This window comes from Lepus europaeus, chromosome 2, assembly GCF_033115175.1.
Source record: "Lepus europaeus isolate LE1 chromosome 2, mLepTim1.pri, whole genome shotgun sequence".
Classification (NCBI taxonomy): Eukaryota; Metazoa; Chordata; class Mammalia; order Lagomorpha; family Leporidae; genus Lepus; species Lepus europaeus.
Genome location: NC_084828.1, coordinates 94,861,905 through 94,873,295, shown reverse-complemented (window position 1 = coordinate 94,873,295; position 11,391 = coordinate 94,861,905). Strand labels below are relative to the sequence as shown.

General features: G+C 49.0%; 1 protein-coding gene across 1 annotated transcript in view; it reads left to right on the top strand.

Moving 5' to 3' along the window:
• The first annotated feature begins 7,282 nt into the window (after nucleotides 1-7,282).
• Nucleotides 7,283-11,391, top strand: part of LOC133751379 (peroxisomal bifunctional enzyme-like) — a 56,495-nt gene continuing 52,386 nt past the window's right edge. The window contains 2 exon segments of the mRNA XM_062181399.1: nucleotides 7,283-7,400; nucleotides 10,040-10,212. Coding sequence (XP_062037383.1) covers nucleotides 7,283-7,400; nucleotides 10,040-10,212 — 291 coding nt within the window.

Below are 11,391 nucleotides of genomic sequence, written 5' to 3'. Positions count from 1 at the left end.
CTGGCTCACCCCTTACTATAGGATACATGATTTTCTCCTAATTTGTGACTTACATAAACAAATTACCAAAAAAAGAAATAAATATCAAATTACATTTTGTTGTACAATTTACACAACCTCTTTCTTTAAAGCAATAATGTTACATAAAAAGTTAAAATGTTGAGAATATTTGTTAGTAAAATACACAAAAATTAGAAATTGGAACTGTTGCAGAAGATCCAAATGTGGCAACACTACTAAATTTTCAGTTGTGCAACTGATCAAGGACATCTCACAAAGTAGACCCTATACTGAAAAATGGAACGAACCTAATGAACTGCAGTAGAAACACAACACAGCGCCAGGGTGGATGTAGTGTGGGGTTTTTTCCCCGCACTCTCCAGCAGATGGTGCTGATGAGAAGTCTTCATAAAAATTCTAAGTTGGGTCTACTTTTTAATAAGTAATAGACTATAGTTCATAAACTCAATAGTGGGTCTCTAACGACATTTATTTTTAGAACTCTACACAAAAATGATCTGTGGGCTCCTCGACTTTGCATATATGTGTGATGTGAGTCACTTTCATAAGTAATAGGCAATTGAGGAGGTGGAAATTCAGCAGCAACAGCATTTGAAATTATTAATTTCCAGTGATCATTGTGAACTTGACTTCTAGTGGCCTCTCCGAGGCTTAAAACATTATATAAGATATACATAGAGGAGGGTAATATGGTTATCTTCTTAAAATCATAACTATAAAATACATGAAATCTGTTTTCTTTATAATAATGAAAAAATGTTAAAAAGATGTATAATATTTCTTTAGCTCTTGTTCAACTTGCAAGAGTATAACACCATTTTAATTTTTAAAACCCAACTGCTTATTCATATAAGTGTAATGAAAAAAGCCAGCTCATTAATTCTTTAAAATATAGGCAAGAATTTTTTTAAAGATTTATTTATTTGAAAGTCAGAGTTACAGAGAGAGAGGGAGAGAGGGGGAGAGAGAGAGAGAGAGAGATCTTCCATCTGCTGGTTCACTCCCCAAATGGCCACAATAGGCCAGGCTGGACCAGGGTGAAACCAGGGGCCAAGAGCTTCATCTGGATCTCCTACATGGGTGCAAGGGACCAAGGACTTGGGCCATCTTCCACTACTTTCCCAGGCCATAAACAGAGAGCTGGATCAGAAGAGGAGCAGTCAGGACTTGAACTGGCATCCATATGCGATGCCAGTGCTGCAGACAGTGGCTTAATCCACTGTGCCACAGCACTGGCCACAAGATTTATTCATTGGGGCTGGTGCTGTGGCATAGTGGGTAAAGCCTCCACCTGCCACGCTGGCATCCCTTATGGGTGCTGGTTAGAGTCTCGGCTGCTCCACTTCTGATCCAGCTCTCTGCTATGGCCTGGGAAAGCAGTAGGACTTGGGCCAATGCACCCTTGTGGGAGACCTGGAGGAGGCTCCTTGCTTCGGATCCGCGTATCTCTGGCCATTGAGGCCAACTGGGGAGTGAACCAACAGATAGACGGCCTCTCTCTCTCTCTCTCTGCCTCTCCTTTTCTCTCTTTTTAACTCTGACTTTCAAATAAATAATACAAATATTTTTTAAAAGATATATATTTAGATATAGATATATACAGATATATATATATATATATATATATATATATATATATATGAAAGGCACAGTTATAGACAGAGAAAGAGAAACAGAGAAAAGTCTTCCATCTGCTGGTTCACTCCCGAAATGGCCCCAATGGCCAGAGCTGGTCTGATCCAAAGCCAGGAGCCAGGAGCTTTCTTCAGGTGTCCCAGACGGGTGCAGGGGCCCAAGTGCATGGGTCATTTTCTATTGCTTTTCCAAGCCATAGCGGAGAGCTGGACTGGCAGAGGAGCAGCCGGGATAGAAACTGGCACCCATGTGGGATGCAGGCACCGCAGGTGGAGGCTTAGCCCACTAGGTCCTAGCACTGGCCCCACTGGCCCCAAGATTTTTTGAAATAATTAACACTGGGATTTATGATTCTTTCCACACAGGCAATTTCTCTATATTAGAATGTGAATTCAGAACATTTTTACTGTTAAACATACACTGTGTGTGAGAACACTGAGCCTGAACCCCCTGGCCTGATGAAACCGGGCACAGGCAGAGAATGTAAAGGCTAGTGGAATGTTCATTGCTCCGGAAAGCCCGCATCCGGGAACATCGCAAACTACTAAGACAACGCACTGATGCACTGTAAGAGACTTTCTGCACCCCTCCCCAACCTTATCAGGGTCCGTGTGGCACTCAGCACCTGCCCCAACAAGCAGCTTAAGGAGGGACTCTGCCTGCTGCTCAAACAGAACGAAACCTGGCTTCAAACCCCGTGCTCCCTGGGCAGGCTTCAACACACACACACACACACACTCTCTCTCTCTCTTTTTTTAATTTTAACATTTATGTATTTATTTGAAAGTCAGAGAGAGAGAGGTCTTCCATCCGAAGGCTCACTCCCCAATTGGCCGCGACGGCCAGAGCTGCGCCGATCCGAAGCCAGGAGCCAGGAGCCAGGAGCCAGGAGCCAGGAGCCAGGAGCCAGGAGCCAGGAGCCAGGAGCCAGGAGCCAGGAGCCAGGAGCTTCTTCTGGTGTCCCACATGGGTGCAGGGGCCCAGGGATTTGGGCCATCCTCCACTGCCCTCCCAGGCCATAGCAGAGAGCCGGATCAGAAGTGGAGCAGCCGGGACTAGAACCGGCGCCCCTATGGGATGCCGGCACTTCAGGCCAGGACGTTAACCTGCTGCGCCACAGCGCCGGCCCCCACCCCACTCTCTTTACCCACCCTATTCTCTCCTCCCTAAAATAGTCTTCTCTGCTTTAGCCACTTCGTCTTCTTCTTTAAACCCTAAAATCCTGAAGCCTAATACCATGTATAGATGTAATCATATAAGTCAATCATAAAATACACTGTTACTCCGCTGGGCCATTTTCCAAGAGCCACTAATTTCACAGAGAAAATGCTATGAGTGTAGGTAGTCAAGGTTTATAATTTGCTACAGATGTGAGGATTTCATGGAAATAGAGGCCAATGACCTCTTATTTTATCCTCCGTGAAATGGAATCTTGCTGTGAAATTGTCAGGAAAGAAAAGATGGAGTACGAAGCCACAGCCAGACCAGGTTTATTCAGAACACAGCCCAGGAGGGGCTCACTCCCAGGTGGGCGCATGCAGAACACACAGCAGAGGGAGAACCCTAGTAAATCACAGACCAGTGATTTAATAGTACCAAGTGGTGGGAAGGGGCTGGGGGGTCTGAGCTGGGGGGCTGGGCTGCCGAGGCAGAGGGAGAGCTGGGGCTTGTTCCAGAGGTCCTGCGAGATCACAGGGTGAGCTGGGAGGGGTTAGGCTGGGAGGGGCTGGACTCTGGGGCCCGGCTGCTGAGCAGGGAGGGGGCGGGGAGCTTGGGAGGAGCAGGGAGAGCTCAGGCTGAGGCCGGATTCTTCAGCTAGCTGTGCGTCCAGCTGTCCAGGCAGGGCGGGGCTGCTCAGGGCAGGGTGCGGCTGCATCAGCGGGCAGAGAAGGGGGCTTGCTGGCTCTAAGTGGGTGAGAGGTCAGTGTGGATCTCGGCTTGTCTGCTCCATCAGAAATCAGCGGTACCCTTTCCTTTCTAAACTAAATTATAACTTTTTTTTTTTTTTAGATGTTGGTTGGTTGGTTTGCTGTCTTTGAATCAGTATTGTTACTTTTTCCCAATGTTCTCAGAATTAGAGAAGGAAAAGGGAAAGCATTATTCACATTGTCGGGGGCATCATTCTCTACTCAGAAATCGGAGAGGGCTGAGAGGTACGCGGGGTGAGGTACCCGGCAGGGTGATGGGACTGTGCAAAGTCCCACATACACCTGCGTGCACACACCCAGCACACGCTGACCCCATACACACCAGCTGTGTACTCACAGCACACCCCCATACACCGGCATACACACCGCTCATACCTTAAACATCATCCAGACAACTACTCATACCCACACACAACTCACCTGTATACACCCCCACCCCCAAGTACACACACAGCACACATACACCACCTACCCACGTCACAAACACACTCACCAGGCAATCAGGCACATTCCTGTACCACGTTAAGGCACCGAACAACGCACCCGTTTTCACACACGCTCACGCCTACTCGCTCCCCGCCTCAGCACCCAGCTGGGTCGCGTTCCCGCTCTCACAAGGTTGGGACGCGGGCGGGAAGGGGCGGGCCCGCGGTGGCACCGGCGGGAGTGGGAGGCAGCCGGGGACACCTCATGTCCTGGGCACCTCCCGGGGTTCCTGGGCCATGGACACTCGGGGAGCTGAGACCCAGGGAGTGTGGGGCGCGCACTGGGGGGCGGCTGCGCGTGACAGAAAACATGGCTCAGGGACTCCCCTGGGGCAGCGTCCTGGAGGCCCGGCAGGGCGCGGCTCCGGGGTGCGCAGCCTTCAGCGCCCTGAGGGACGCGGATGTCCGTTCGCCACACCTGCCGGCACGGGAGCGGCGCGTGCGGGAGCGGGCAGTGTGTAGGGCCTGCGTGTGAGGAAGAACTCAGGGAGCGGGAGGCAAGCGCCTGCCGGGGCCATTCCCTCCCGACCCCTGCACCCGCCGCTCTCCCGCCGCCGCCGCCGCCGCCGCGCCCGCCCTCCGGCGTGAGGCTCCCGCTCGGTCCTGCCCGCCCAGACGCCGCCCGTCCCGGCTCCCGCGCGGACGCGGAGGAGATGAGCGCGCCGGCGTCCGCGCCCGAGCTGGGCTGGAAGAGCGAGAAAGTGGACGAGGCGCAGGCCCTGGCGCGGAGTTGCGCGGCCCGCAGACCCGACTTCCAGCCGTGCGACGGGCTCTCCATCTGTGCCACGCACAGCCACGGCAAGTGCTTCAAGCTGCACTGGTGCTGTCACCTAGGATGGTGTCACTGTAAGTGGAGCGGCGCCTCGCCGCCTTCCGCCGCGGTCCTGGGGGCGGGCGCCCGCGGGCCGTCCGGGGTGGCGGCCGCGGGGCCGCGGGCTCGGCCGGGGCTGCTGTGCCGCAGGCCGGCGCCGCCGGGGCTGCCCGCGACTCGGGTGGGCGCTGCCTTGGCCGCGAGGGCGGCTGGCGGGCAGCGCAGCCCGAGCCACTTCCCCCGGTGGGTGTCCCCGTCCCGGGAAGGCTGGGCTCGGTGTCCCCGCCTGTTTCCTTGCGCCCCGCCGGGCTGGGGCAGTGCGGTGGGCAATGGCAGAGCAGAGCGCGGGCGGCGGAGCGGGTGACCGCGGAGGGGGAGCCTTGTCTCAGGGGCGGCGGTAGAGGTGCCCTCTTTCCCCCTCTCACTTTTGTGTCTCTGGGCTGCAGTTTTAAAGCAAGAGCCTTTGGGACTCGGATTGTGTCCCATTCCGTGTGTTGAGAGAGAGCCCTAAGTGTGGGCAGTTGCTTCTACGAAGTTACTAGTTTGTATGGACAAACTCTATCCAGTTGTAGCATTTAGAGCCAACCTATGAGTCTCTATTAGAATTAAAAAATAAAATGGGTGGGGCCGGCCGGTGCTGTGGCATACCGGGTTAGAGCCCTGGCTTGTAGCGCTGGCATCCCAAATGGACCCGGATTCGAGTCCCAGCTGCTCCACTTCCAATCCAGCTCTCTGCTATGGCCTGGGATAGCAATAGAAGATGGCCCAAGTCCTTGGGCCCCTGCACCCATGTGGGAGACCCAAAAGAAGCTCCTGGCTCCTGGCTCCGGGTCGGCGCAGCTCCTGGCTCCTGGCTCCTGGCCAGTGCAGCTCCGGGCGGGCGTTATGGCCATCTGGGGAGTGAACCAGCAGATGGAAGACTCTCTCTATCTCTACCTCTCCTTCTCTGTGTAACTCTGACTTTCAAGTATTTAAATAAATGGAGGCATCCCAGATGGATGCCAGTTCAAGTCCTGGCTGTCCCACTTCCAATCCAGCTCTCTGCTAATGACCTGGGAAAGCAGAAGATGACTCAAATGCTTAGGCCCCTGCACCCAGTAGGGAGACCTGGAGGAAGCTCTAGGCTGTTGGGACGTTTGGTCAATGAATTGATGGGTGGAAGATCACTGTCTTGTCTCTCTCTCAGATAATGTTAGGCTCAATTTTGCTATAGCCAGTAATTTTCCCTATTTGCCTTGGAACTCATTTACCCTCTGGTGATTTTGCCCCATCAGAGCATGTACATTCTTTTATCTTTCTTTTAAACTTTAATGAGGGGGCCAGCGCCGTGGCTCACTTGGTTAATCCTCTGCCTGTGGCGCCGGCATCCCATATGGACACCAGGTTCTAGGCGTGGTTGCTCCTCTTCCAGGCCAGCTTTCTGCTGTGGCCTGGGAGGGCAGTGGAAGATGGCCCAAGTGCTTGGGCCCTGCACCCGCATAGGAGACCAGGAGCAAGAACCTGGCTCCTGGCTTCGGATTGGCGCAGCGCACCGGATGTAGCAGCCATTTGGGGGGTGAACCAATGGAAGGAAGACCTTTCTCTCTGTCTCTCTCACTAACTCTGCCTGTCAAATTAAAAAAAAAAAACTTTAATGAAACCTCTCTGATCAGCTGTCTTTGTGCCAAGGGGACGTGCAGCAACACTTGGACAGCCAGGAAAACAATTAACATGACAGGCGGATGCCGTCACATGCACGCAGTGTGGAAGTGCTAACCAAAAGGAATGGCATCATGTTCCATAGCAGTTACTGAGGCAAAGTGAGTGAGAAGATACTTTATAGCATAACCCTGATCAAGAGACTGTCATGTGACCGAAGAGTAGCAGCAGAGTTGGCTCATCACGCTGACACATATTTAGCAAGAATGTAGACAGTTTATGTACACAGATAGCAAGAGAAAGATCAGCGTGGCGGCAGCTCCACAGCATGGCACCAAACAGAGGGACTGGGTGACAGATGTGAGGAAGAGTTGAGCAGCAGGGCAGGGACAGCATTGCAAGCCCCTCAGAGTGAGTGTCCCCTTAAATTGTGCCAGCAAGTGCCTCAGTTGCATAAACCAAGTCTCTGCCCTGTTGTCGAGCCAGATTTAAACTACTGCCAAATGTCTTTTCAGATGTACGGAAGCTTATGGCTGGATCCTAAGGAGCAGGCAGAAGGCAGCAAGTCCATCCTTCAATTGAAACAAGGGAACTAGATGAGAAGTGGCCGGTGACCAGATAGAGGAGATGAGAAGCTGCCTCAACACTGCTCCACGCCATGCTTATTATCTCTCCTTGCTCCGGCAGGAATCCCAGGCCATCTGGGGAACAGGTCAGCCTTGCCTGCTGACCTTTGTGGAGGTGGTCAAGGTTGCTGGGAGTCCATGGCAGAGGTGGTCTCCTGGAGAACAGTATCTAGAGAGAGACAACATCTTAAACAGACCGTGGCTCTCGCTGTAGGAGGGGAGAGCTACGTCCTGCACAGTCTCCTCTGGGAGAACGGTCAGTGATCTTACACAGAGTTTGGAGGCAAGGCGGAGCTCAGGGATTTGCAAGTCTTAGACTTTGATGTCACCTGTAAGTACTGGTCGCTTGCAGGAGGCTATTGTTGATTGTTGGTGCCCAGAAGCGCGTACATAGGGCTGTTGGTGACATAGGGCTGTTGACGGCACCTGCCTGTTTTTAGAGCCCAAAGCAGTCAGTACTGTACTAGTAGTAGGGACTTGGTTTTGTTTTCAAGAGGTGAATGACTACTCATGAAAGTAATCCTTGGGGCTGGCGCTGTGCACAGCAGGTAAAGCTGCCGCCTGCAGTGCCGGCATCCCATATGGGTGCCTGTTCCAGTCCCGGCTACTCCGCTTCCCATCCAGCTCTCTGCTATGGCCTGGGAAAGCAGTAGAAGATGGCCCAAGTCCTTAGGCCCCTTCACCCATGTGGGAGACCCGGAAGAAGCTCCTGGTTCCTGGCTTCGGATCAGTGCAGCTCCGGCCATTGCGGCCATCTGGGGAGTGAACCAGTGGATGGAAGACACTCTCTCTATATATACCTCTGCCTCTCTGGAACTCTGCCTTTCAAATAAATAAAGAAAAAAAAGAAAGAGTAATCCTTAATAATTTTGAAAGTTCATGAAACCTCAGTGAAAAGAAGTATTCCATTGTTTTTTTCCTCTGAAATTTCCAGACTGGCTTCTGGGTACTTGATGAACTAACTGTGAGGACCTGGTAAGGCGATCAGATTTAGAAAAGCCTGTCCCAGCCTGAACTACAAGAGGGAGGGGCCTTGGGGCGCCGGTTCTGTCCCAGTTGCTCCTCTTCTAGTCCAGCTCTCTGCTGTGGCCCGGGAGGGCAGTGGAGGATGGCCCAGGTCCTTGGGCCCTGCACCCGCATGGGAGACCAGGAGGAGCACCTGGCTCCTGGCTTCGGATCAGTGCAGCACGCTGGCCGTAGCAGCCATTTAGGGGGTGAGCCAATGGAAAGAAGACCTTTCTGTCTCTCTCTCTCACTAACTCTGCCTGTCAAAAAAAAAAAAAAAAAAGTAAGGGGGCTTGGCCTTATTCAACTTTAATCTGCCTTGGACCAGCCCATCATAGGTGTTCCATTCATAGGTAAATGGGAACAGTATTAGAAATCCTAGTCTTGGGGCCAGCGCCGTGGCTCACTTGGTTAATCCTCTGCCTGTGGCGCTGGCATCCCATATGGGCGCTGGGTTCTAGTCCTGGTTGCTCCCCTTCCAATCCAGCTCTCTGCTGTGGCCCGGGAGGACGGTGGAGGATGGCCCAAGTGCTTGAGCCCCTCCACCCACATGGAAGACCAGGAGAGGCACCTGGCTTCTGGCTTCGGATCAGCACAGTGGCGGCCATTTGGGGGGTGAACCAACGGAAGGAAGACCATTCTCTCTGTCTCTCTCTCACTTTCTATAACTCTACCTGTCTATATATATAGTGTGATTGATTCCATGTCCTCAGTTTCTTTGAAAAGCTGGTCAGAAGTCACAAACATGATTTTGTGACGAGCGTGTGTGTGTGTGTGTGTGTTAATCTCTCAAAGCAGAAAGACCTCCTGTGGTCAAGGAGGCTGTAAGCTGGAGTCAGCGCTCACCGCAGCCTCCAGCTCTCTGTACCCGACAGCATTGAGAGGAGAAAACATTTCCTTAAGCTCTGTGGCCTTTCCACTGCCAGTGCACCCTCTCAGCTTGAATCTCTGCACCTGTATCTGTTGCAGTTATTTGCATTTCCCTTCTCTCCTGTTTAATACTTTTGAAAATTAATAGGAACATAAATAAAATGTATAGGATTGGTTGAATTGGAAACTCAGTCTTTCCTCAGTGGCACTGATTGAGCTTTCTTTGAGAAGAAAAAACAGAGAATCAGCTCACCATGAAATGTGGCCCAAGCTGAAGTTTTCAAAGAATAGGTAATGGGGAAAATATCAAAAACAATTTTACAGTATGCTTTATTTATTACATATATGTATTAAACTCCCATTTAATTCTCACACAAGTCATTTAAGATGGTATCGAGACAAAAATGACTTATTCAAGATTAGAGTCATTTACATATATACATGGGGAAAGAACTATGAAGTAGTAAACATTTCAAACTGTTATTTCTGTGTGTTGATATTTATGTTGATATTTACGTCAATACACAGAGATAACAATTTGAAATTTTGGCTAATTCATAGTTCTATATGGTTTTGTACATTTTATGGTATTTTTATCGTATGTTATTTTTATAATCAAGAAAAGCAATAAATGTTACTTTTATTGATCATAAAATGTCTACACAAAAACCTGATTCAAAGCAGTAGCTGTCAAAAAAATGGGAGGAAATGACTCAATCTTAGCATGGTGGTCTTTGGAAGAGAATCCCTACTCACCTTCAGAGAATTTTAAATTTTTGTAAGGTTGGGATTGCTAACTATCATATGGAATAACAGAGTTTAGAAGATTACAGGATACCTGATAAAGACTTGAGGATTTTGTTCTCATATCATCCTATATTTTCAAAGCTAACTTGTTCCTTTCTTGTGTCTCCAACCACAAGAGGTCTGAGACTTCCTAAGAGTGATCAGTTGCCTGTGGTTATGTGACAAAGTCCAAGTCTTTCTGAACCTTTATTTCTCCTTGTCTTGTGTCCTTAGGTGCTGATATCCACAGCTTCCAGGCTCCTAGGAGCTCTGGCTTCGGGTTGGGACATTTAGTAGATGAATTGTCGAGAAATGAGAAGCCCGTGGTGGCAGCTATCCAGGGCGTGGCCTTGGGAGGAGGACTGGAGCTGGCCCTGGGATGTCACTATAGGATTGCCCATGCACAGGTAACAACTGAGGCTCCATGTGGGGATTCAGATGTGTGGCTTTTCTTTAGCGCAGGATCTAAGTGTATCATATGCATCAGAGGGAATCATTTTTACTGGTTAGCTTACTGTCTAACAACTCTTGGTATCTCTGATGTTGGTGTTTAGCTGTTGACTATATGAGTACAGTGGTACTGATTGTTACTATATTGAAATACTTTCATTTTGATTGATAAATAGCTGCTACTCTCAGCCCTATCCTTTTATTGTCCTTTTATTCCCACTGACCTTAGCCCTAGGGCCTCCCTATGATCCACCAACTAAATGGGAACTACTGGGTCAGTAGGGGGCCCCCAGGACTCTCCTCCAGTACCTCAGCTCACATCAAATTTCACTGATCATGCTTAATATGAGGTGTTAAATAGTTTGACCATCATCTCTGAGTATTCATACTTACTTAAATTCCAATTTGTCATCTCTAAGATTTCATTTTTATAGTCCTTTGTAATATCAGTACCTAAGAAGACAAATTCCTAATGCTCAATAACATAAAACTAGTAAATGCTTTTGTTTCTGGAAGTATAGAATGTTTCTGGGCATATAGAATGGGATCTGTAATGCCAGTGTGTATCACCAAATGTAATATGGTAACTTTTTTGAAAGTGAAATATTTTTCTAATAGAAGTAATATTCATGATTATACTAGACTTGAAAATACAAGAAAGTATAAAAGCATAAACTAAAATGATCATAAACTCAGAATGTAGAAATCATCACTATTAACATTCTGTTATATTTCCTTCTGGTCTTTTTCTTATGTTTCTTTTCCTTTCTTGCCCTCCCCCACCTGCCCCCAAAACTACATATATATTTATTGTATTTAGGTTACTCTATTTTTATGCTAGTATGGGACTCTTCCCATTATTACATATTCTTTATCATGTCAATCTCTATCTTTTATTCAAGAATTAAATCCATTTACATTTAATGTAGTGACTGAGAGGAGGACTTACTTGTACCATCTTCCCATTTTTTATCTGTGCTTTATGTCTTTTTTGTTCCTCAGTTGCTACAATATTGCTTTCATTCATGTTAAATACATATTTTCCATGTATCCTTTGAATTCTCTTCTTGTTTTTTTACTATATGTTTTTTAGTTGCTTTCTAAGATGGAGGTTGCCATAGTGATTACAATTAACA